Source organism: Melospiza melodia, chromosome Z (assembly GCF_035770615.1).
Source record: "Melospiza melodia melodia isolate bMelMel2 chromosome Z, bMelMel2.pri, whole genome shotgun sequence".
NCBI classification, from domain to species: Eukaryota; Metazoa; Chordata; class Aves; order Passeriformes; family Passerellidae; genus Melospiza; species Melospiza melodia.
Window position 1 is genome coordinate 11035442 of NC_086226.1, and position 27568 is coordinate 11063009.

General features: G+C 40.0%; 1 protein-coding gene across 3 annotated transcripts in view; it reads left to right on the top strand.

The window, feature by feature from the left end:
• Window positions 1-27568, top strand: part of RAI14 (retinoic acid induced 14) — an 85504-nt gene that overhangs the window by 44944 nt on the left and 12992 nt on the right. For all 3 annotated transcript variants that reach the window (XM_063181335.1, XM_063181337.1, XM_063181336.1), the window contains exons 3-8: window positions 3144-3274; window positions 20057-20145; window positions 21898-21962; window positions 25385-25442; window positions 25639-25709; window positions 27115-27221. In XM_063181335.1, coding sequence (XP_063037405.1) covers window positions 3144-3274; window positions 20057-20145; window positions 21898-21962; window positions 25385-25442; window positions 25639-25709; window positions 27115-27221 — 521 coding nt within the window. The remainder of the gene's footprint in view (window positions 1-3143; window positions 3275-20056; window positions 20146-21897; window positions 21963-25384; window positions 25443-25638; window positions 25710-27114; window positions 27222-27568) is intronic.

A 27568-nucleotide genomic window follows, 5' to 3' on the forward strand; every position in this document is an offset into this window, starting at 1 on the left:
AATCCAGTTTGATCCTATCAGAGAAATATTTGAACAAGAATTGATGCCTGCATACTTGTTTCTTCAGTGTGAACAGATTTGTGTATAATTTAATTTCAAAAATAAAACAAGATGTGTAAATAGTTTTTTGTAGCTTGCATAAAATTGACATTTCATGTACAATTACAATGATGGCACTTCACTGATGCCTTAGAGTGGAATCTTTATTGCTTTAATGAAAAGATCAACAACTTTGTGTGAGCAATAGAGTGTGATGGCTTTTAAACATCTTGGGTAGGACACAGATATTTTCATTTATAAATAAGCATAACTCTGCTGCACGTTGATAAAGACAAACTGCGTGCATTCTTTTGTTTTCCAGAGCAAAACTAAGTTTCAGGTACAGTAGTGTAATGGATGTTAAACATGCAATTGCAAGAACAAATATAAGTGGATTTAGGTATGTGGCAATATCTAAAATTACTCCTTCCTTTAACGTCTCTTGAGTCACAGTGCTTGAAAGAAGAAACACTAATTAGATATAGACTTGAAAACAGGAATCTAAAATGACTGCCAAATACAGATCTAGCTGTACAGATTAGTAGGCAACAGTTTTTAGTTTTTAGTTGAGGCCTCATTAAGTCTTTCCTTAATTGTGTTTGTATGTGAGTGTTCATTTTAGGATAAGGAAATGGTGGAATACTGCAGTAAAGACGAGTTAAAGAATCTGGTCTTGTAAAAGAGTGATTCCATATGTAATAAAATGGTTTACTGTTAGCATGAACATTGCTTTGCATCATCAGAATCACTTTCAAAATCCTCCAGGGTTCTCCATTCAATATCTGAGTATCTCCTCAGTGCAGCTTCCTCACTACATAAATACTGAGGGGTAATTTGGGACACAGCTGTGTTCATTCCTATTTGGTCTGCAATTTTAATGATAGTATAATTATAGATGAATACAGTTACCACAGAAGCTTCTCAAAGGGGAAATTGACACTTTATCTCAATTATTTCTTAAATACAGGAGTCAGTATTTGTGTGCTTACTTGCTTGTACCAAAACACTGAATATTGGATTATATGTCAATAATGTTTCAATTTAATAGCTGGCTATTGAAGGAATATTCATGAAACTGCTTCTTGAAGATGTGGCCATTTTGTACTCTAAAGCTGAATGTTCTCCTGAAAGCTGTTCTGCCAAGGATTTTCAGCTGGCCTTGATCTTAACATTTTCCTGTAGTTTATTCAATTTCATGTTTCAAAGTAAATTGGTGATTTCAGGTAGTGTTGCAGTGGACGTGTGTGTAGATGAAGGTTGATTCATCAAATAGCCTGTATTTAAATATCTTACGTGACTGAATAATAAAAAAGCTCAGAAACAGGTCAAAGTACAAAACAAAAGACATACTGTCAAAAAAAGAGTGTTAACTTTAAAGTTTTTTATTTACAAGTGAGATACATTTTTTTTAAACATCTGCTTTTAATAACAGGCAGCCTTTAAAGCATGAAATTCCCCAAATGCAGAATAGGCAATGAGTCTCATTCTGGGTGGAGCCTGCTGCTTGGCTGGCCACTCATTGTCATGGAGTCTAAATATTGCTTAGAGAAACAATTTTTTTTGCTGATGTAATTAGTGCTCCAGAGTCTATAGAAATTTATTGCAGGGCCATAGGAGTAAAGACTATAACCTGGTGGGTGCACTGACCCACCAGTCATTCAGTGCCATAACAGAGTGCAGTTGCTCTGTCTGCATGCCACTTGCTTTGTCGGAGCTGCCATTCATACTCCTGGTTCCAGGTGGTGTTCTCCCAGCTTGTCTGCTCTCCTGCCCATACTCTCCCTCATAGTTCTTTTAATTTGTTTTTTAAATGACTTTGAACCTGGAACACTTTCTTCCTGTTCCTCCTGTTTTTCAGGGTGTGAGCAGCCTGTGGGGTTAGTTCAGATAAGTGTGCACATCATTCACTTTTCCTCTCAAGCCCAGACAGAGAAACGTCAAAGGAAGAGTGTCTCTATAGAGCATCAGGACAAGGTGTTGGGTGTGTGTGTGTTATTGTTGGTTTTTATTAAATATTTTTCAAGGTAGTAACATGAATTCAATAATTCCAGAGGATGTGTACAAATCAAGTGCTCATGAACAGGCCGTCATGCTGGAGATGAGCTGACTGATGTCAAAGAGAAAGCAACAGCTGTTGAAGTTAACTCTCCTGCGTGTAGCTGGGTGCTAACACTGCTTCAAACACAGCTTTTAACTGCACCAGATTGTTTTTCTTGGAGACTGAACACTGTTGTTAGTCCAGTTGTGTGCAACTTTCAACTCCTTTTCCAGAGCTCATTTTGCTGTGATCACATGGAATACAGAAGGTTAACTGTCCTCTGTTTTCTTAGGATCTTGTGATTCTACTTGGAAGTCTTTTAGAGGAAATAGGCCATTGTCCTATTCAGACCATTCAGAGGAGGAGAGACAGTCATCAAGTTGGGAAGTCATGTCCTGTTCTTGATTCAGCTGCTGAGAGTGTTCAAAAAGATTTAGTGGATTAGGTTTGGAAAGATCTGAAAGTAGGGTGGTTTTATTTTCTTTCAGTAGCACTGTGTGAGTGGTTTGTTTATTTTAAAGACCAACACAGGATAAAAAACTCAATAAAGCTAGCTGCAGTCTGCAAAAGGCAGTCTATTAAGCCATTAGCCTCTACAAAATGTGAGCTGGGAAAAGCCTTTAATATGGAAAGTTTTGGCTGGTTTGGGTTGTTAGGGTGGGGTCTGGATAAGATGAGGCACCTCATTGCTTATCCATGTGATGTATGTAGTGAAGGTCCAATGGGGCCGGTACAGCTCTGAAATGGAAACCAGGACTGGAAAAACAGAGAAGAATGTTTGAAAATGCAGTAAGAAAATACAGGGGTTTTTTCGCTGCACTTCTCATCTACAGTTTCCAAGTTGCAGTTCATCTTCAGTCATCACTTAGGTCCTGCCTTAAGCCATCAAACCCTTGGAAACCTCTACTGCACAGCTTGCAGGTTACTTTTATGCGGCTTTGTCTGTGCCATTTCTTTGTGTTGGGCTTTTGTTTAAGTGCTGATAAATGCATGCAGGATCATTCAGGAGAGCCTGTTGATGAAGCTGGTACTGATAATATTTCTCCTTTCTTTTCCTTTTGCTCAGACCAACGAGTGGAATAAGAATGATGATCGGCTGCTGCAGGCAGTGGAGAATGGAGACCCTGAGAAAGTGGCTTCACTACTGGGTAAAAAGGGAGCCAGTGCCACCAAACAGGACAGTGAGGGCAAAACTGCGTAAGTCCAACCAAAACTTGTGATTTAGCTCGTGGAAAACCCCAGCCCTAGAAGTTTGCCACTTCTGTGATTTAAAAACCAGATACTATCCTGAAAATGAAGATTTCTTTTTCTTCTGAAGCACAACGCATTCTGCAAGTCTTGATTTTTAGTTCTACCTTTAAAATGCCATTTCAAAATCATAAACCCATTGAGATAACTTGAAGGTTAATAAACTACTGGGTAGAGTGGGATTCTTTTCAGGCAGGGTATTTTCAAATTTCATGGCACTCTGTGGATTACACACTCCAAAAGGTATTAATCTTTGGGGATATTTTTTTCCCAAGGAAAAAAATCTTAGTTTCTGTCCTATTACTTTAATAGGACAGAAACTAAGATGTATTTTCATGCTAATGGGTTTGACTGAACTGAAACTGTGGTGAAAGAGTTTTAAAATCCTACAGATGCTAAGGATTTGCTAAGCGTTCCTTGTTTTGATTGAAGTGTGCCAATGAGAGTTTTGTGTAAATGAGATTCCTTTTGATATATATGTCATATATATCTTCTGTTCTTCTTCTTATTCTCCCACAAACATTCTGAATTGTGGAAGATAAAAGATTTCACTAAGAAAAGTACAGCCAAAAGATTGTTATCCTTGCACTCTTCTCAGTATGGCGCAGAAAGATGATTTGGTGGATAAGTGAGAAATAGGTATCCTGTGACAGAACAAAAACCTTGATAAAATTCTGGACAGATACGGGGAAAAGAAGGACTTGGAAGGGCAGCACAAAGCAGTTTATACCAAACTCGAAGTTCTGATAAATTACCTCTGGATTATATATATTGAGTCATACTCTGCTTCTTTCTTGGTCTGGTTCAATTTCCTACATCTGCTCTATTTCTGCTCTGCATCTGAGGGAACTGAGTGATGGATTGACTCATAATAACCTGCAATTTCTTACTGCAGAAGTCCAAGTCATCAATTACGTCAAACAGGCTTTCTCCTCCATACTTTAATAGGTTTTTAATTTTTAAAAGTTGCACACATATGTTTTTCTTTTGGCCATTGAATCTTCAGAATTACAGCTGAATTAACATTTCATGTTTTTTGCAATCAACATAACTTCAGACCTCAGTTCTTAGGATCTTCTTAAACTGCACTCTGTATGCACTGTATCCAGTGTAACACCTACTTTGCAAGTTTCATGTATAAATTGATACTATGGATTTTCCTAGGGAACCACCCAAGACTGAATTTATCAGTATCTCTTAACTCTAAGAATGTAGCTAGGTATTGGTGCAACAGTTTTTGAGCTTTGCATGGTTACAATAAAAAAAATTCCGGTTTTCCTTCTTTGACTGCAGCTACTAAGAAGTCGGTAGGCATATATTTATATGAATGATGGTGTTACTAATAATGCAGTTGCAAATACTTCTTTCGGTTACTTGGAACAAATATGAGTTAGTGCTATAAAGATCTCTGCTGCTTCTTGTTCTGTGCACTCATTTGACTGTCATTTACTTTTAAAATTTTTTCTGTATTGAGGTTTAAAAGGCAGCTTGAGAGAGAAGAAAGAAAGGCAGTGTTGCTGTGATGCAGAAGTACAGCATGTCAAGTCTCATTCTGCTTCCAGTGCTTTGGGAAATTTAGCAGACCTGCTCAGGTTATTTCTGTCTACATTTTGAAAGATAGAGACTGACAGGTGTGGGAGCAATGACACTAACCTGGAGAGACATAGCTACCAAAGGTGGTGCAGAAATGTTCTCCAGCATGTCTTGTTGCTATTGGGCTGTGTCTTGTTTGTGTTTTTATCACTCCAGAGTATTTTTTTGGTGTGTACAAAATGGAGTTCAGCCATCATTTCTGCAGCATCTCCTGTGTTTGCAGTATAATGCCAGTGCTTCATTCCTGCCATGTGCCTAGATGCCTGACACAGCTGTTTTTGCCAAGCCTCAGAAGCTCTGCTTAGAGACCCTTCTGCAGCCCAGCACTGAGGTGTGTTGGTGTGCTGCAAGAGCATGGTGCTGGTTTGTTGGCTACCCCACCTTAACATCAGCAACTCATGTGCTGGGAAATCGTGATGTGCACAGGGCTTTTGGGGGGAGCTGTCCACCCTTGTGCTCAGATTTCACAAAATCACAGAATGGTTTGTATTAGAAGAGATCTTAAAGATCATCTCATTCCAAGCCTCCTGCCATGGGCAGGGACACCCACATATGGCCATGTTGCTCAAAGTCCAGTCCAATCTAGCCTTGAACACTTCAGGCATGGTTCTTCCACAACCTCTCTGCTCAACCTCTTACAGTGCCTCACCTCTTTCACAGTAAAAGATTTCTTATTACCTCATTTAAATCCATCCTTTTTCAGTTTGAAGCCATTCACTTTGTCCTATCTCTTTATGCCCTTCTCTCCAGCTTTATTGTAGGTTCTGTCTTAGGTACTGGAAGGTGCTCCAAGGTCTTCCCAAAGCCTCCTCTCATGAGCCTTGCACATGGAAAATAAGGCATGATTGGTGATAGACACCATGGCTTCAATAAAGGCAAATAATGGCTGACAGATTTGTGGGCACTCTGCAGTGGGGTCCCAGCTGTGGTGCATGAGGGAAGAGCAACAACACCACCTGCCTGGACTTGTGCAGAGCGCTTGACACTGTCCTGCACAGCACTCCTGTCTACAACCTGGAGAGACGTGGGATGGACCAGTGCTCCTTCTCATGAGGGTAGAGTAGAGAGGCAGAATCACCTTCCTTGACCTGCTGCCCACAGAATTATTTGGGTACAGAGCAGGGTATGATTTCTGTGAGCTGACATTGTCAGCTCATGTCCAGCCTCTTTTCCACCAGCACCCCCGAGTCCTTCTGGGCAGGGCTGTTCTGGGTCTGTTCATGCCCAGCCTGTGTTTGTGCTTGGGTTTGCCCTGACCCAGGTGCAGGACCATCACTTGGCCTTGTTGAACCTTACAAGGCTCATGTGGTTTTACTGATTACATTTTAGAAAGTTGTCTGCAGTGCCATGTAGGAAGGGAGCTCTTTGGATGAGTGTTCTATTGATCCCTGTGAGTACATATTGATGTGTTTGTTTACTTAGTTAGGATGAAGCTGACTAACCAGAAGAACTTGGTGGATTCAATTATGTAACACACTGCATAATGTGATTAAAGACTCTGGAATGTGCTTGAAAGCAAAAAGGAGAAACAATTACAGGTTTGTTAGCTCCATTATTGTCTGTACCCTTAAGGTGTGACGTGTTTCTTTTAAGACTTTTCTTTCTCAGTCTTTTTGTTAACAATCCTACAAACAAAATTTACAATGCTGTCCAGATTTTTGAGATATAGTAATATAGTTTATTATTTTAAACAGAATGTGGAGAGGATAATTTTTCATGCTTAGAGGCTGCCTATTATAAAATACTTGAGCTGAGGAACAGAGGCCAGGAGCAGAGACCAGCTCTGGAACAGAGGACAGAGGAACCAGAGACCAGCTCTGAGGGTATTCTTTATTGGTCCTGTTGTGTACAGCATGTATCATCCCACTGAGTCCTGCCACGATGTGCTCCAGCTTTGGCTCAGTTTTGGACATTACCTCCTAAATTTCCTCTTTGTGTCCTTTTTAATCCCTATCATTTAGGTCCTTTATTTTGTGACTTGTGGACATGCAATAAAATGGAGGTGCTTAAAATAATGAGGTCTAAGTACCTCATTAATTTAAGGTATCTACTATTAAGGTAGATATTTCTTAGAGACAATATTTACAAATTTTCATTAGGAGGTTTAACTCCTCAGCAGTATCTCTTTAAAAAAGGTACTTAACAAAGACCTTGTCAGAGTAATGAATTTATAGTTTTTTAAGACTTGGTTGACTTTCCACACCGTCACCCTGCCTTTGACTAAGTTCTTTCTATAAACAATAAATCACTTTTAAGACCATGGAGCAAATCCACCTTTGGCATAAGTTGACACAGTCCCATTGTTGCTCCCACTTACATAGCACAGACTATTGCCAAGCATAGTTGTAATAGAACCTATCTGGAAATCTGACTCTGTCATTGTAGTCTTACTTTGCCAGATAGGTTGGTTGTTTTTTCTTTTGGTCCAGCTTCCTTAAACAAAAATACATGGCTTTCCAGCTTGGAATTTGATCGTTTAAATGCACTTAAACTAACAAAAAAGGGGTTTTAAAAAAGATCCATTTCAGGAATGATAGGATTGGATTCATTCATGTGCTGCACTTTCCACAAGATCAAGTGTTCAAATGGGCTGTTATTTTAAGAAGCTACTGCCATTATTGAGGGGAAGTGGAGGGATGGGGGTGGGGGAATGATTTTGGAAAGGATTTACGGTGTATAAATGGTAGCACTTCCTTATCCTGAAGTTATTTTGTCAGTGTGCCAGTCCATTACTGCCATGTTTGCATGTTTCTGCAAGGTACTAAACTAGAATTAAATGCTTTTGGCTATTAAGGGAAACAATAGATCTCTGTACATTTTTTTAATTTGCAATTGAATCAGTTGTTGTTCAATAAAATTACTCCAACGATAGTACAAAAAAGTTTTAGAAGCCTCTGCAAATTTGTGCTTTAAGGACTCTTTCACAAAACTACTGCCAATAGCAGTTAATAGAAAAGATATATTTTCATTTGAAAGAGACTCTTAATGCCTTGAAGGCTGAACTAAAAATAAATTTTGGAGCATATTCCAACTGCAAATACTTGATATTTATTATGTACATAGTATTCATTTTTGTTTTCTTCCTTTTGGATCTTACTGAATAAGGAGGTGGGGACAAGTTGCATGAAAAACATCACTTTTTGAAAAGTAGATAATGTTTTAATTACCTTGGAGAGAGAATGTTTCCTTCTATGTAATAATATTTACCTTAAAAGAAGCTATTGGAAGAATACATGGAATGATAGAACAATTTGAGTTGTATGGGACCCACGAAGATCATCAAAGTCCAAGTCCTGTCCCTGCACCAGACACCCTGAGAGTCAGACCATGTGCCTGAGAGCATCGTCCAGACATTTTGAATTCTGTCGGGCTGGTGATGTGACCACTGCCCTGGGGAGCCTGTTCCAGTGCCCAGCCACCCTCTGGGGAAGAACCTTTTGCTGATACCCAACCTAAACCTCCCGTGACACAACTTCAGGCCATTCCCTCAGGTCCTGTCACTGTCACCACAGAGCAGAGATCAGTGCCTGGCCCCAGTTTGCTCTCACTTGTGAGCGTGTTGTGGCTGCAGTGAGGTGTCGTGTCAGTCTCAGCTGCTCCTCACACAGCTTCCCCTGCAGACCATAGAGCAAAGTAAGGTCAAGGGACCTGCTCAGGAAATTCTGTTTTAGGAGTAAAAAGGGAGGATAGAAGTTGTTAGACTCCAGTAGGTGTGGCCAGCAAAATAGAAGCTATGTCCCTGCCAACGAGATTGAAGGAGGCACAGACTTTCCTAGGCACTGTGGGGTTTGGAGAATGCATATTCCAGAGCACAGTCAGACTGTCAGCCCTCTCTGTCAAGTGACATGGAAGAAAATGATCTCAAATGGGGCCCTGACCAACAAGAAGTTTTTGAATAAGTTAAGCAGGAGATTGCCTGTGCAGAGGCCCTTGGGCCAGTCAGAACGGGGCAGGATGTGAGGAATGTTTTGTACACTGCAGCCTAGGAGAATGGTGCTTGAGCCTAGGGCAGAAGGGACCTGGAGAGACTCGAGGATGACCTCTTGGCTTCTGGAGTCTGGGATACAGAGGATTTGAGGCCAGCTACAACCCAGCTGAGGAGATTCTGGGAGTTTACGAAGGGGTTCAAGCTACCTCAGAAGTGGTGGGCACTTTGCCCACCAGGTTGCAGAGCTTTATATATAAAGCCTGCTGGCTTTATATATTGCTGAATGAGAGAAATGAACAGTGCCCTACCTCTGCACTGACATGTGCGTGTTGGCAAACACTCTGTGGTTGTGTCTGGACTGACAGAAAAGGAGCAATTGGTAGTGCAGAGGGAAACCCGTCTGGGCTGCTGAAATGTGGCAAGAAATCGCTGCCCAGGTAGAGAAATTGGCTGTAAAAGTGCATCATGTAGATGCACACAAATGCAAGGGTCAGGCTGCTGAAGAGGTGTACATCGATTTGATCTCTGAGAAAAAAAAAATTACTTTTATCACAGTATTTAATTTCTGATGGTCCAGATGGTCGCAATAATGTCTAGGTTTCTGAACATGGACAAAGTAAAAAAGACCACAGGGATCTCTACCTTTGTTTTATCTCTATCCAACAGACCGCTGAAATCTGGTTCTTATTCCAAATGTCTTGTGAAGTTTATTTCCATGGGAGATCTGGGTGTAAAAGCTTTTGTCTTTCTAAATATTTTTTGAAGTTCTTTTTAGGTTTAAATCATGATTGTTCATTTTTTGTCCCCTCCCCTGCCCTGCAGCATTGCTAGGGATATAATTTAATTAAGGTGTTGATATTAAGTTTCCTGAAAAATTGCTTTCAACTGTAGACAAATGCTCAGAAATGCTAGGCCATGGTCGGGTGAATGTGTCCACTGCCAGGATACTAAATTGGGCTAATTAACTTTCTACTATGTTCAGTATGAGCTGATTGTTAATGTATGGTGAGAGGGAATGCTTTTATCTCCACAACAGTGGAGCAATACTTCACTTTGATTTCATAATCAAATCATGGCAGTACATGAAAAAATCCACACTGCCTACAAACACCATTGACAATCATGCAGGCTTTTAAATGAGATCCATGCAGGGGAATTCATGACAGTGGTTTGTTCCTGGCTCTTGACTGAAACTCTGTAGACCATTTCTGATGGTTTTGACCCCTCACTTGACCCTTCCAACTAGAGTTGGAAAATTTCATGATCCAGTTTTTAGTTCTTGCCTACACTTTTGATAGAATTTGAAATCAACAGCATCTAGGCTCTATCATGTTTAAAGTAATTTTTATAGGATATTTTAGCATTTTTGTACCTTTATGTTATTAGTGAAAAAAAAAAGAGGCCATCTTCTGAAGAGACAGAAATTAATCATCTTTAGTTGTATTTCAGTTACAAAGATCCTAAACTTTTTACTTTATCTCTTTAGTGATTTCCTATGTTGTAAATCAAACAAATTCCATGTATTTAAAAAACAAACTCCCTTTTCCATATAAAGTTCTCTGAGCATTAAGAATCCCAATGGATTTTGCATCTTACATGCATGGGGCTTCATGCAGATGATATCTAAAGTTCAAAGACAAAACAACCAGTCTGCAATTTCTTGAGCCAGCTTGTGTCTTCTGTTCTAAGTTTGCTTTTTCACACAGCTGATGGCTATTCTTAAGAGCTGTTGTATTTCACTGTCTTTTAGTGGGACTGTCATCTCAGAGGGAAGCAAATCCTCTTCTGAAGGGCTCTTGTACTCGTGTTTGGGTAGCCTGTGAGCCTCCTGCCCACAGGCAGGATTGGCCAAACCTGTACTGCAGCATCAGGCAGCCACTGGAATTCCCTGTTGATGCAGCTCCATTTGCAGATCATGGCAAATGCCCAGATTTTGCCAGACCTGGCTGGCTTTCAACAAGTTTGTCAGTTGCTTGGATCAGAGGAGAGCGTGGATGATTGGGAGTTTTTGTATGCCTGGGTTGAAACAGCTGCAGTTTGGCTCACGTGGAGGCAAAACCCAGCGCCCCGGTTTCCCGTGGGGAATGCTGTGCCTGCTCCCTGCACTTGTCCCATCTGAGCTGGCAGGAGAGCCATGAGGGAGGCGTCGTGCCTCTCGTGGGTTGGGCCAGAATCAACCTCTTCAAGGCTGGAGGGGACAGGGTTAAGGCTGCAGTTGTTTTTCAGATTTATATCTACATAATGGGCTGCAGTTGTTTTACATGTTTTTCAAAGACTTATGCAACCAAATGAGCTGTATGTGTAGATTTTAATTATAACCACTGGCTGTTACTGGCTTAAAAATGTACTCTAATCTAGGAAGGGGAGCAGACAGCTGAAACAGAGCAATGTGCAAATGTTGAATTTACTTAAGTTTTTTTTTTTTTTAACTTCAAACTGAGGTCTCAGGCAGTAGACTGTGCTGGTGGCTGCTTATTTACTGGACTTATGTTTTACTCTGTTTTCTGCTAGATTCTTTACAGGTCCTGTGTTAGGAAACTGCTGAAAGGTAGCTGGAAAGTAACTGAAAAATTCAGAAAAGCTTTGAAGTTGCACATGCCTGTGGCCCAGCCCCTGGTTGTCTTCCAAAATATGGAATCTTAAGTAGTATAGTTATTCTGAAATACAGAATAAAAAGTATATTGCCATAATAATCCAAAGAGCTTCTTCTAAAAAATTATGAAGTGGTCATATTAACCAATGGTCTTTGAATGTGTTACAAGTAGAGTGATTACAATGAGTACATGTTATTTCTCTTGGTTTGCAAATATCCCATGAAGTAAGAGAAGTTCACTTTGTACAGCTTAATAAAAAAATAAGTACATCCAAACAGTTGCTTCAAATCTGAAGAGATGGGAAGTATTATGAGCCTAAAAGGTAAGAAACATCAAGGACAACATATCCTGAGCTATCACTTGTCAGTATCCCTCAGGTTCATAAGGATATTTCTGCTCATCTGTTCTTGGAGAACTAGATGCAGTTCTTAAGTCTTGCTGGATTTTCATGCTATGAAAATATTTGGTTTAGATTAACCTTTATGCAATTGCTCTTACTCTTTTGAACCTTTTCCTGGCCTCTTGTTATGCCAACATGGTTTGGGATTAAATTACTCTAATGTTCATGACTTCCCATTTACAAAGGTGATTATCCGCAATAACAGGCAGCAACACCAGGTGAGTTGTGTTGGAGGATGTAATTGTTGCTCTCATCTTTAGGCTTAATTTTAACTTTGAACTCTGTTGGGCCTTGAAAGGGCTGAAGATGGCTAGATGGTTTTACCCAGCTTCTGGAAGAAAGTTGTCTTTACCTGGGCACATCCTCAGGGATTTCACCCTATGCTAAAAAGATGATGTGCCATTGGGCATGAGTACTGAGAAGGTATCTGAGCACCTGTTTGGACCTTATACATGGAATGTGGTCCTAAAGAAACTGTCAGGAGTAATCTTCCCTTCTTGTCTGCCTTCCTTGGCTTTGGAGGCTCAGGCCACGCTGCACAGATTTCTGGGCTCTTTACGCTTTCTGAGACTTCGTTGTTTGTCATACTTTGCTAATTTTTCTACCCTACAACTCCAATTTATTTTTTTTTTTACTTTTAAAAACCACTGCTTTAAAAAGTACTACTTTTTACTACTCCAAAAATAAAAAGTATGTCTAAATTTCAGACTTTCTGTCAACATCTAGGAATGCCTTGAAGCTTCTGCTTGCAGAATCTCTGTTGCATTTTGCTGACATTAGTTCCTGAGGAATTTTAAAATAGACACTGTTCAAGAAACTTTATGTGGTAAATCTAAATTGTGAGCACTTGTGTTTACAATTAATGGTACATGGAAGGAAAGTCCATGAATTTCAGACTTGAAGTGGGAGTTTGTGTTAATGTGGTAATAGAGTTTGCCAAAGAAAACCATATGTGAAAATGGAGCTGCTAGAGCACAACCTGAGAATGAAAAGTATAAAGCTGCTGGGGATCCCAGAAATCTCTCTGAAGAGCAGCTGGGTGGATATTTTGCTCAGTTTGAAGGCTAAAATCAGGAGTCTGTAGCGTGCCAGCTCCTCTGTTGCATGATGCAATTGCTGCTTTTCTATAAGAAAACAGCCATTAAAGAGGCTTGCCTTTTATTAATGTCCTGTAGCTTGAGGTGTGTATGATTGAAACAAGACTTTTCATGCTATGATGTAAAGATGGAAACTTTATAGGAAAACTGCATTGTTTTGGTTTCAGTGGTGGGTTTTTTGGTTTTGTTGGTTTTTTGACAGCTGTCCCAAAATACATGCTAACACAAAAGGGGCATGCAGGATTTTTGTCAGATGCTTCTGTGTGTACTGGGGCCGGGCAGATGCCATCTCATATTAAAATAGAAGGATACAGGCTGTGCAGCACTTCACTTTACTGTGGCTGGTGCTAAAGGGGAGACAGGGGAAAATAATCTCATACAGCTCTTGGTAAATCCATACCTGCCTCTGTCAACTTCTTAAAATCTTGCACTGCACTCTAGAAGTTGTTTGCAGCAACACATTGACTGAATGTTTTAAAACTCTAAAAACATGATTTTCTCAGCTTGTACTGGTGCCAGCTCTGATTTGAAAACAAAAAGTATTTCCTTTCTTCCTCCTAAGATAATTTTTGAACTATTTTGGCTGCATGGATGCAAGTGACAAGATAATGATATGGAATGCCACCATTATTGAAAAGCCACATTTTTTACAGTTGCTCTTGGGAGCAGGTAAAATGGGTGCAGTGTGAAGCTGTAATTTATATTTGTTTAAAGAAAATAATAAAAATCCCCAAGGAACTGGTAAGTATTGATAGTGATTACCTGTAGATGTCTGATTTTCTTTTAAGACGGTCTGATCTGCCAGACATCAGTATGGCTCCTCCATAACTAAATTACTCGTTCTACCTACAATATATATTGTCTAAGATGAGTGACAGTATCTTGGTAATGCAGTCAGAAAAAGATGAAGTTTCCTTTGACTTTCATAGCAGAACATGAACGGTTTAATTTTAGGTTTAAGGTGAATTCTACATGCTGCTCCTTATTTTTCATGGGCAGATTGCCTCTGTGCTGTGCGATGAAGCAGAGGAAGGCAGCTCTGGTTTCCAACTGGTTTTGTTTGCTGTGCCAGCTCACCAGCCACACACTTACCTGCCTGCCTGTGCTGGTGCAAGGAGGAAGCACAGCCCAGAGAGGGCTTGCAGAGAAATGCAGAAGACACCTCCCACTTCAGAACTGTTATGGAGCTTTCCCAATCACTTAATCTGAGGATGGTAGTTTCTCTATTATTAGGTTTGGGGTGTGTCAAAAAGGGCTTACTTTCAAAATTGTTTTAATGCTGATAAAATCTTAAGCCCTTCACTGATCAGTAAGCCATATTCTTCTACAGCGACTGGTCATGGTGCTACATGTGAGAGGAGGCCACACTGGACTTGCTCCTGTGTGACACCAGCTGTTCTCTTCATGCACAGAATGTGCTGCTCTAGTGGTAGCTCATGGCCCTTTCTCCTTCAGGTCAGGTCTTGGTGCTTCTGCCACTCAGCCTGTGGTGGAAAGCAACCAAAAGCTGGATATCATCTACTGTGTTCATTTTAGCTGTTGTTATTGAAGGAGGTGTCGAGGCCTTGAGGGATAGCACTGTAAGCTAGGTGCTGCTTCTAAAATATATAAAAGCTCTAGTTAGTTCAGAAAGTCAGCCAGGTTATCAATAAGTCACTTTGTGACTGATAGCTGATATTCTGATATTCTGAGATAGCTTGTGAATTGCTTGCCTGTCTGATCTGGTAGTAGCAAAGCTTAAATGTATTCAATTTCTATTTTTTCTTTTAGTTGATCAGCACTACGTGGTCTCTATGCAGCTTTGTATCTCTATCATTCTTGTTTGTTTGTGTGAAGGTATTGGTTGGTGGGGAAACTATAAATCATCAAATTGTTGGAAGGCAAGTTAGACTTTTTAAAAGTCAACAAATGGTTGACATCCATTAGAAAATTAAGAAGAATGATCTGCCTTGGGGAGGGATGTTTTTACTCAAAATAAACCTTGACAATGAGTGTATGTGAGTTCATAGTGTTTTTCAAACATTATTGCACTTAAAATATTTTCAGAGCACTCAGATTGAACTTGCAGAGAACAATGGTATTATACGTTTGCATATAAGTTTGACTGGTTTCCATGTTTGTCATAATAGGAAATAGCAAATACAATATTCACTTAGCATCCACAGTTCAGCCAAATTCCTTATTGGCTTTGGATTTTGGTAAGTAGTGTGTTGAAGTGCTTTCAGGCCTTGGAGAAAATCTGTTACAGAGAATGCTAATTCTGCCCAGAAAAAACTCTGGAGCATGACCTTGCCAAACAGAGATTGAACCCTCTGATTGGATGTAATTCTCCTTCCCACCCCCCCACCCCCCCCATTTTTCTTTTTGCAAATGATAATTTCTTTGTTAGAAGGTTATTGTCTTAAATTAAGACTTAATATTTATTTTTTTCCGATTTTATCACGTTTCTCTTTACTTTTACAGCACTTCCCCTAGATATATGGACCACCCAGTTGTTTTAAGCCAGCTGTCAAAATACCATTCAGTAAGAGGATTTGCAGGAAGCAGCTCTGCAAATGGTTAAGAAGAGAACCTGAATATAGCAGAGCCATGTCTTACTGCTAATACCACCTTAGCAATTGCCATCAGCTACAGTTTTACAAGTCTAACCCCTAAATGTGGATTATTTCTTTCTACTTATGGTGCAATGATTTGTAAAGAAAAGTTTTATGTGAGCTGAGTGGTAAAAATTACAGTCCTTTTTCATTTGAGTTAGACTGACATTTAAATAATTTTTAGAAACACTCATTCTTGGTCTTTTGTCAAAGACTTGCTCTATCTGAACTCTTGTGCTTTGTCTGTCAGATGCTGGTTAAAGAAGTCTTCATTCCCTTGCTGGTTTAATATTGTGACCAAAATGGGGAAAAGGTCATTTGCCCTGAATAAGGCATGGGCTGTTTAGGACAGATGTAAGTGCTTCACCTGGTGACATATCTGTAAAAAATCTGCTGCTACAGAGTAGTTTAGGGATGTCATACACAACTGTGTCCTCTGTTCAGGCAGCAAGCATCATAAAATGCCTCTGTCAACATGGGGTATTTATTTGAGTAACATTTCAGGTCAAGAAATTTGAGGTCCTGACAAGATTTTGAGGTGATAGCCTTCAGTTGAACCTGAACCTCATGAAATGAGTTCACTCTCTTTCTAAAAGTCTGTTTACTCCAACTGGGCTTTGCTTCCTTCACAACTAACATAATTTTCCACCTTTTCTTGTTAAGTACTGCGTAAATATGAGACCTGTACACTCCCAGTAGGAAAAAGCAGTGTTAACCTACTGATCTTCCATCTGCCGCAGAGGTGGGTCTTGAATCACTGGGAATGGTAGCTGCTCCTCTGCTCACTGAAACGTCTGGATACAATAAAAAGAGACCATCCTGCTCCTCAGGAAGAACAGAAATTTACAGCAATAAAAGTAATCTATCTCAAAACAGTTCAGGCTGGGCTATCAAGATGTGGCTCTAAGTGGCAGTAACAGCTTACCTATTGTGAAGGGAAAATGAACTATGTTGTAATGGGATTTTCAGCTGAATGGGAATCCAACCCCCAGTGTGGCCCTTGGTCCAAATGAAGTCTTACATGTTTGTTTTTGTTTACCTAAGTCATTGCCCAACCAGGAAATGGAAGGAAAAGTTGTTTGCTTTCATATCAAGGAAAGTTTATTCATAGGAGATGCAAGTAAAATGCGCCACTCCTTAAGGCATCCAGATGGTGAGAACTCCAGTACTTGGAAACCTGCAGCTTTTGCCTCAAGTATTTTAGGAAATTATGTAGCTTGTTAGGAATTATTCTGAAATGACTGTCTACAGTCTTCTTTGTTTCAAGAGCCTGCCTTGCTACATAGGATTCTTCAGTATTTAATACTCAAGTGTTTGGGGCTTTTCTTTGTTTGTTTTGAGTCGGCTATTTTGTTTGGTTGGTTTTTTTAAACTTCAAAACACCTTCAAAAAAAACCAAATTAAAAAAAAACCCCACACAAAAAAAAACCCCAAACCAAAGCAGGCACTATTAACTTTAAAATCAGAATTGCTTCTTAAGGGGGAGGGTTTGTCCAACACTAATAGTTTAGCTTAAATATGACTGTAATAGATTCGTTCCATTCTGGAGTTGTTCTCTCTATAGAGCAGGACTCTGTTTTCTAAATCTGCAGTTAAGTAACCATATCCCCCATTCCCTTCCAATTGCTTTGAGACTGTTAAGAAAAAAATATCTCACTACAGGGTTATGTTAGAGATAGTACCAGAACAAGGATGCAGAGAGGAGACACACAGCAAGCCTTTCTTTGTGAAATAAAACATCTGCGTGTGTGATGACTTGTTGAGAACTGCCATGGGAATTGTTTTTGTTGGTGGGATTCATGTGTTCATAGGACCATAGCCTGAAAAGAGTTATTTTTCATTTTCTCTGATATTTTTTGCAGTCAGATTTTACCTAAATAAAACTTCTCTAGCACTTGCATGTTCATGTTGCATTTGGCACCGTACTATAAAGTCTGTCCGTAAAATCTCAGTGCCCCAGATTTAGCCAAGTTATTATTATTCAGGTATTTATTATTACTATGAATATTGTCAAATGTAACTTAGCCAAGTGTATGCTTCACAGTCTTCCTAATACATAAGAGAATTTGATTGTATTTTGTGTTTACACAAATGTATCAGAACATGTTTTGGTATTTTGCTGGTATGTTGTGTTGGCTAAATTAGAGGTGTTGGAATTTGTCAGACTCCTCTTGTGTCCCTCCCCCAGTCGTTTTCCCAGAGCCTGAGAAACCACTTCTTCCAAAGAATGTTTACACAACTTTGCATTGGTCACCAAGTACATGAAGTTTTGATTTTGAATGACTGGAGAACAGACAGCAGCAGCGCTGCTTGTGCTCTTGGACGTGTTAACTCTTCAGTTTGATTATGGCAGTAGAATTCACAGGATGAACACACAGAATGCTTTTATGTTTCCAGAGAAAGGTTCCAGGCTTAAGTGCTGCCTGTCTGCCATTTACAATCAGCAGCAGCCGGTGTAAAAGGAAGGACTCCTCCTAGGAAGTGAGGTGTCTGCTGTACTTGGTAGGCAATTCTGTCCAGGACTTCTCCTGTTTTGATTAATTCTCCTCTCTTTGCAAGATGTTGTCTGCTTAGAGAAACACAGTGTTGTCATTCACAGACTCTGTGTCTGAAATACCCATTTCATTCCTGCCTGTTGTTCCAAGTTTTCCTGGTTAGGCTGAACTTCTGGTGTTAGCTTTAACACTTAAAGGAAGCAGTTGTTCAAAATATAAACTCCTAAATATATTAGTTGATGTGGCTCCGTGATTTATGATGTTTCTTTTACATTCCAGGGGAAAATCCCTTTTACACAGGGCTACATAATTTAAAAATTATTACCTCCTTCAAAAGATATTAGAAATCATCCCAGGAATACTGGCTTTTTCAGTTTGGTGCATGTTTGAGGATGGTTCTAACTTTCCACACACAAAGAAATAGTAATTAGAAGTGTTTTGTCTTTAATTTTTGTTTTACGTTACTCCCACTGAAAAACTGCTCTGTGCGCATCAGACTGATGTTGGTAGGACTCAACATGGGTAGCAGGATGTCTGCCCATATCTTAAAACTTGACAACACTGATATGTTACGCATCAGGAGGACATAAACTTCTCTGTTTTCAGAAGCTTTCCTTTCATTTCTGCTTCAGGGCAAAATGAAGTCAGCAGCATCTCTGTAGCACTGCTTCTGTGAATGTTGATGTGCCCAGCCTGAGGATGTCAAACATAAAATCTCAGCTGTAAAAAGGCTTGCATTCAGTATAATTTCTTTGGTTTGTTCTGTAATTACATCTTAGGTAATTGATGCTTGGAAGTGCAACCTGCCATGGTGTGGTTGGTAGCGTCTGCAGTTTCACACTGTTTAAGCAAGCAAGTGCTTGGGGTGGACAGCAAAACCACAAGTGGAAAAATACATCTCTGGCACAATCTCCCAAATATTCAGTAGCTTTGATTTCTCCAGATGATACTCAGAGTAAAGTGTTTTCCCCCACCCATACACAAAGGAAATATGAGCTTCATAAAGGACAGTGCAGAAATACACTGTCCTTTATGAAGCTCATTTTCATAGGTAGTTTAATTAAGGAAATGCAGAATCATGTTTTAGAGGAACTAAACTTTGTCCCCTGAAAGGGGAAAATCTAACTAAATCTGACTACTCTGACTAAAATATCTAGAACAAAGTCAGTTATTATGACTATTTTCTTTATTAATTCCCCAAGCCCAGGCATTCCTTGGGGTTGTATTATATCACTAGGGACATAAGTTTAGAAATTGTGAGACTAGATGTATATAAAGTATATAATATGAGCTGATGAGACACCAGCCCATGTAAAATCATAGAATCATGGGGTTGTTCAGGTTGGAAAAGACCTCTAAGATCATTCAGTTCAACCATTAACCCAGCAACTAAACAGTGTCCCCCCACCAGTGTCACATCTCCCTGTCTCTTAAGTATGTCCCAGAGCCTTCCAGGGATGGTAACATCACCAACTCCCTGGGCAGCTTTTTCCACTGCTTGACAACTCTTTCAGTCAAGAAATTTTTCCTCATGCCCAATCCAACCTCCCCTGGTGCAGCTTGAGGCCATTTCCTCTCATCCTATCCCGAGTTACCTGGGAGAAGAGACCAACCCCCAGCAGGCTACACCCTCCTGTCAGGCAGCTGTAGAGAGTCATAAGGTCCCTCTTGAGCCTCCTTCTCTCCAGAATAAACATCCCCAGCTCCTTCAGCTGCTCCTCATATAACTTGTTCTTAAATCTTTGCCAGCCTCGTTACCCTTCTCTGGACATGTTCCAGCACATCAACATCTTTCTCGTAACGAGGGTCCCAAAATGAACGCATTGTCTGACCTGCAGTATGGAAGTATGACTACAAAGTCTTTCTGATGTGCCATCTCACTTCCAGAGCTATTATCCTCCTGGGAGGAAATGGAAGGATACCAAAAGATCTCAGGACAGGGAGGAAAGAATTTGCCAGTGTGAAGTTAATGAATGAAAGAGAAAAGATATTTTAATAATAATAAAAGACTTGTAAATGCTCTCTTCCAGTTTTCACCTGGCAGCCACGAAAGGGCATGCAGAGTGCCTCAGGATCATGGTGACACATGGTGCAGATGTGACAGCCCAAGATGGTGCAGGTATGTCTCTCTATACCAGTAGCATGATACACTCGGTTTACTTATATAGTTATTAATGTGCAGAGTGAAAACACAGATTTGACAACTTTGCTTTTCCCCACACACCCTGTAGGAAAAGCAGTTGTAACACTTGCAGGTTTGGGCATATTTGCTTTCCTGCACAGAGAATTCAGAATCTAAAGTCCTTAAAAACTTTTGTCCTAATGCTATAAATTTCAGTGTTTGTAGTGGGCTCCGGATATAAAATATATGCTTGATTTTTTTAAATTGTTATTTTTAAGTGAAAAAGAAAGAGAAGAAGAAAATAATTATCTTCCCCACCTCTTCATATTATTACAGGTTGCATCAAGATCTTCAGTTTTACTTTCATGTTTATCCAAGCTATTAATCCCATTAACTTTACAGGAGTTGCAGTAAGACAATTCTTTAGGATTATGACGCAGTGAAAACAGCTGATACAGGCCAAAACAGAGCTGAGAGCTGTTAAGTATGATGTCTCAGTTCTCAAAAGTCCTGTGCTTAATTACTGCTCTGCTAGGAGAATGATGGGAGCTGAATTTGAAACTGGCAAACTCGTCCTAATAGATTTCAGTTGACACATCTTCAGAATCTGTGCCCAGCATTTTCTCTGGCTAGCTCAGCCACCTGGATGACCTGTCAGCATTCTGTCTTCCCAGTAATGATCTGTAATGGCTGGGCTCATGAGTTCTGTTTTGCCACTTACTGCAGCCTGAGGGAATCTCTGTCATATGTGGGAATCATTTGCCTCTATATATAAAGAAGTGTCTGTGAGAGTGGAAGAAGCATTCATATTTTATGTAATGATAAGGGAATATATGTACCTGATGCAGACTGTAATTCCAAATTCATGCTTCACCTTGCCTGATGAATTATTGGTCACTTGGGTAGTAAAAGGTTGCCTGCTTACTTCCACCTGAGAGTGTCAGCCCACTACTCTTCAGTGAAATCCTTCTATGTGAAAGTCACGCCATTTGCAATGAGAGCTTCCTGTCACAAGTGTCTTTGTGTTTATTGAGTACTAAATCCTGAGTCCTTCTTTTCTTAGTTGCATGGATAATTTCTGCTTTTGCTGTCTTGTCATCAATTTCTCAGATGCTCTGTAAGATGAAGCTGGAGGAGAGTCTTCAGTGTTTCATCATAAATCCATAATCAGTAAATCATCATGAATTCAGCTACATGAAAACCAATGCAGACCTGTATTTGATAGAGAATAGGAAATCTGTGAGGTGCAAATCAAAGCAGGCCTGTGTTTGAGTCTTCTATGTCTACTTCATGGGTGACACAAACTTAAACATATTTGTAGGCAGTGCATTTGGCACGTTTTGCTCTTGAGCTGGGCACGCTTTCATTGCCAAATACCAAAAATCATGACACCGACAGACATCCATGTGCAAGGGAGGCTGTGTAATACTGGAAAATTGTTTTCTACGAAGCAAGACATAATGTACAATTTTAGACTTGCTTCTTCCTAGGTGTAGTCTGATACAATGTTTGTGTCACTCCTTTATATGAATTAAGACTTCAAGATTATTCTGTTATTTGCGTGAACAACAAGTGGTAAAGACTTTCTGCTTGATTTAGGTTTTTACTTTATTTTCTCTACCCTTACTTTTTATGTGTTGTGATAGGAACAAGACAGATAATTCAAGATTTTTCCTTTGACATGAAAGGTTTTATTCCTGTGCTTTGGCATGATTGAATAATTAATTTGCTTTGCTTTTATTCTTTTAGGGCACAGTGCTTTACATCTTGCAGCAAAGAACAGCCACCCTGATTGTGTTAAGAGGTTACTTCAGGTAAAAGAAAAATCAAATTAATTTTGATTTTTGAAATTTTTATTTGCTTTCATTAGACTCATTTTGTGCTAATAATCTGCACCACTTCTATACTGTTCTATCTCCTCAGCATCCAGAGAGGTGCATCAAGAGTTTAAACATAAAGAGTTTAAGGACTTTATAGGCACTGTGAAAGGATGATAGAAAACAGTGTATCTTCCCTGAGTGGTCTGCAAATACAGTTTTCTATGTCCAGCTGCTCTGACATAGCTTGGTTGTGTTTCAAGTAGTTGTAGCTTCAGTTTAACTTCCTGTGTTTTGTCTGTGTGTTTGGATGACTTGGAATTAGGATGGATTAAGAGTTACAGGGGAGAAGGTTTTTCACTTCTGGGGGGATTCTGATAATGTTCCACTGGAATGTGTTCTGTCTGTTCACCATAGAAACATTTTCAAGTTTAAAGTAAAAAAGAGATGAAAACAAAGTAGTTTAGATCCAAAAATCATATGGAAATAATAGAATCTTCAGTGAAATGAGGTAAAGGACAGTGAGTGGTTCGAAAGAGAGTTGAAAGAATGGGGAGAGAAAATAAGAAAAACAAAAGTGAAGATGAACAGAAAAGTCTCATTGTGTTGAAGGTGAGTATTAGTAAGCAAAGACATTGTCCATCTCAGCTTCATTTCAGAAATACAGGTAAGTTTTCATGGTGGTGATCAGAGAAACAGAACAGATTTTTTGAAGTTTGGAGTTATCAGATCTCTGATAAAATAATGAATACAGACTGAGAATACGGATGAAATAATGATTAACAACCCTGCTGGAACACGATGGTGCAGATAAAGAATAGATCCTGTATCCCAGCCTCCAGATTGTTCTTCCCTGGTTGCCTCAGGGCTCTCCAGCTGTCCGGGGACTGACCTCTGTCAGTGTCTCACAAGGCAGGGTCCAGTTTCACTGATTCCCAGCTCCCGCCCATTGCAGGCGGTCTGCCCAGGGTTATCCTCAGCCCGATCCACGTCGCCATCAGGCCGTGGCTGCTGGCATCGCAGGCGGCTCAGAGCCAGCCGTGCTTCACGCCAAGGACCTGCTTCTGTTGATGTTATTCTGCTTTCATTTCAATGTGCAGGTTTATGAATACATTCCTAAGTGCAGACCTGTTGGTGATATCCTCCAGTAATTCATGCGCTTAGGGTTATCTTCTGTGGATCAAAGTGTGTGTGCAAGGAATGTCTGACTGGTGTTGAGCTAAAACAGGCTGAATAATTATTTTACACAGGCGGAATCATGACATTTTTGTTACACGATGTAATGGTCTATGTGATCCTGTTTTCCTAGATAATCACAGGTGTGTGGGAGACAGTGCTGCATGTAAAAGTCAAAAGTTACAATGTTTGTTTTCTGGAAATGAAAGCAACCAACTGTCCAGTAAAAAGCTTTGAAACTTGTGAAGGGTTTAGAGAGCCAGTCCTGTGAGGAGCAGCTGAGGGAGCTGGTGGCGTTTAGTCTGGAGAAAAGGAGGCTTAGGGTCGACCATATCACAATGAGAAAAGAGGAAATGGCCTCAAGTTGCACCCAGGGAGCTTTAAGTTGGATAATCGGAAAATTTCTTCACCTGGAGGGATTTAAGAGCTGTGTAGATGTGAGACATGTCTCAGTGATTAACATGGCAGTACTGGGTTAATAGCTGGATTTGATGATCATGATGGCTATTTCCAATGAACCTAGATTTCTATAATACTCTCTCTTTGCTGTAACTAAAACAAAAATCTTCTGTACCAAAATGAGCCTTGATAAGGATTTGAATTTTTTTTTCATTACTATTTATTGCTTTGAAGTCTAGATTGATCAGTAGCATCTGATAATTGTAATGCAACAAGATATAACTGGATTGTTGGTGCTTATTTTTAAAATGCTAAGGGATCCTTACAGCATTTGACAGTGGGCCCATGGGAATCTCATGAACTTAAACAAGACCAAGTGCTGGTGCTGCACTTGGGAGAGCCAAACGTGTCCTGGGCTGCACCCAGAGCCCCGTGGGCAGCAGGGCAGGGAGGGGATTCTGCCCCTCTGCTCTGCTCTGCTCTGCTGAGACCCACCTGGAGCCCTGCATCCAGCCCTGGGCTCCCAGCACAGGAACCACAGGGACCTGCTGGAGCCAGCACAGAGCAGAGACATGAAGGTGATCAGAGGGATGCCTTGGGAGTTTACCTAGAACAGAGAGTGGACAGTGTTAAAGGAATAAAGTAGGTATTTATTAGAAAGGCCTTCAAAGGATACACCTTGGGCAGCACAAGAACCTGGCCAAGGCAACACCCAAGATGGACAATGGGTCACGAGTTTTCATTTTTATAAGTTTTGGTCCATTCAATATTAGGATTAATTGTCCCATCACAGCTTCAGGTTATGAAATCCCATCCTCCCAGATTGCTCTCCTCAATTTGCTGTTGTTTGTACTTTTTGGGCCTGAAGCTGCAACGGTGTCCTTGGACATCTTGGAAATCCTTGGAATAGGATTGTTTTGTCTAACTAAACTGTGAAGAGAACTTGCTAACGCTTTATATGGAGTTCAGACTTATGAACTAATGCAGTACAGAATCTGGATAATACGAAAGCTAAAACTTAAGTCATCAAGAGGGATGGAGCACGTCTGCTGTGAGCAAAGGCTGAGAGTGTGGTGTTTAGCCTGGAGAAGAGAAGGGTCCCAGGAGACCTTAGAGTGCTTTTCAGTATCTAAAGGGGCCACACAAGAAAGCCAAAGGAGTTTTTACTTGGGTTTGTCGTGACAGGACAAGTGGCAAGGGCACAAACTGCAGGAGGGAAGGTTTAGATTCAGTATTAGGAAGACATTCTTTACTGTGAGGCACAGGTTTAGCAGAGAAGCTCTGGATGCCCCATCCCTGGCAGTGTTCAAGGCCACGTTGGATGGGGTATTGAGCAACCTGGTCTAGTGGAACATGTCCCTGCTCATGGCAAGGAATTAGAACAAGAAGATCTTTAAGGTCTTTTCTAATCCAGACCTTGGCATGGTTCTATGAAATGCAGGACAAATTGCCTTAGGACATGGTTGCTTTAACATTTACTCTAATGTTAAAAAGAAAAAAAATATGAGGCAAAAGAGATTTTATTTACTGATTTATTTATTACTTTATTTATTTATGTATTTATTTACTTTTTTATTTACTAACTTAAATTATTCTGAAACCATAACAGTTTTTAGAGACAGTTCTCTTAACCATGAAGATTTCCTGTGGCTTCAATATAAGTTGGTGTGAAGACAGGAAATGCCAGATTGGTAGAGAGAGAAGCTGTACCTTCCTTCAGTGTTCTTCTCTGAAGCAGCACATAATTATTTTTGCAAAGATGTTAAACACTCTGTCTATAAAACATATGTTTTATTTTCTTTGTATTTCTCTAATTGCTTTTTCTCCTTTTCCTTATTGTGCAGAGTAAATGCCCAGCCGACACCACTGACAATTCAGGGAAAACAGCTTTACATTATGCAGGTAACTTCTTTGATGAAAGTTTGTACTGTTTTGTTGTGCTTGATATTCCTAGCTTATCAGCCAGAATTTCTTTCTGTACCCCACTGCAATGCTGCAGTATTGCAAGTGGAAGTGTGGGACACAAATTTTGAAATTGGGGTTTAATGAACTTTCACAGTTGTCTTGTTTTTTTTAATTTAATTTAATTTTGTTTTAGCTGCATGTGGGTGTCTTCAGGCAGTTCAACTCCTGTGTGAGCACAAATGTCCCATTAACATCAAAGATTCGGTATGTACCTCCCCTCCTGTGTGTACTGCAGATACTTCAGAGCTTTTATCACCCTCATTTCATGGGTTACCATGCTCCATCTCGAGTGCAGTAGTTGAAAGCAATGCTGTGCCCACACCTTCAGGCTTTCTCTGCTGGAGGAAGTTCCTTTTGCAGCTTGCCATTGCAGAGGTGTGGAAGCACTTCACAATCTGATACCGCAGTGGCAGGGTTTGCTGATTGTTGAGACATTGGCACAGGTAGCTACAATCAATTCTTACCCATTCAAAGCATAATTAAAAGTGTCCCCAGGAGGCTTTGGAAGAGGCCCAGTATGTGGCCAAGGTCTGCAAAATGCTCACAAAGCCCAGTCAGAGCATGACATACCTAAGGGGAACAAATATACCTCATATATTCCAAAGGCTCAGAGACACTGCTGTGAAATGTCTACAACCAACCAGGTCTGGCTTTGGGAATGATGCCTGATAGAATGACAAAAGGAAGGGATCTGTAAAGCACAGGCCAGGCAGAAAGTGATAAAGATGCTTAAACTTGTTTGGTTTTGGCTTTGGTATATATCTGGTCTTTCTAGCGAAAACAAGTATGTCACAGACACGGACATCTGATCTAAGATTTCAGCAGATGCATTTTAAGGCTTAAAAGTCTTAAGGCTGTAGGAGTATCTTAAAAATGTCCTGAGCTACATCATGCCCAAGTATAGGAAAGAGAGAGACCAGCTTCAGAGGTGCATGACAAAATGATAAGGAATTATCAGAATTTGGGTAGTGGACCTAATTGGGAAATTCCAGTTAGCTGCTAGTAAAAAAATTGCCTCACCTTGAAGGTGGTGAGACACTGGAACTGGTACTTAGAGCTGTGTCTTTACCTTTGGAGATGCTTAAAATGTGACGGGACAAGTCTCTGAGCAATGTGCTGAAACTTGAAGTTTGCCTAGCTCTGGATTGAGAAAGAAGTGGGAGAAACCCCAGATACCTCTAAAGGTGTCTTCCAAATTGTTATTCCATGACTTCATGAAATGTTGTATTTTTGCCTAATACTTAGTTAAAATTACCATTTTTTGTTATGGAGCTACAGAAAGATATTTTGTAGTTTCAAAATAATTGTGTTTTAGCATTGAGCAAACAGCAAAGGGAGTACAAAGCAGGCAGGGATATAGGATATATCCCTGAAGAAAGAATATAATTCCTTTCTAGTCTGTTTGGGATGATGCTCCCTGTGTTTTGCATCATCCCAAACAGACTAGAAAGGAATTATAACACACTCAGCTATGTTTATGGTACCCACAAAAAATGTGCTATTACCACCTCATTTTTGCTATCTAAAGGTAAAATTTTCTGACTTTAAATCTCAGTGTGTTTTTATAAGTGGATGGAATACTTCATAGTTTCTTTATATGCATTTCTAGGATGGGAATATACCTCTGCTGCTTGCAGTACAAAATGGTCATACAGAAGTCTGCAAATACCTTCTTGATCATGGAGCAGACATCAACACCAGAGATAAAAATGGAAGGTACAGCACATTAACATGTTGATTCTTCACCAAAGCTGACTGTCAAATGAAGATTTCTTCTCAAGTCCTTCCCAAAATAGTTGATGTTAGGTGAAATAATGCTTTCTGTACTAGACAGCATATCCAAATTGCTGAGAATGCTTACAGAATTCTGACTGAAGTAAAAGATGAAGCAGAAACTGTGTGGCTATAAAACTAATCTGCCTGTATTCCCTTGGGATACCAGAGCATTTAAATTATTCCTGTACAAATATGATTGACAGCACTCACCCACACATCACTTTCTAAGTATCCCAGATAAAATGCTGCTGTCTTCTTGGAATGAGTTAATACCTCCAACTTAAATC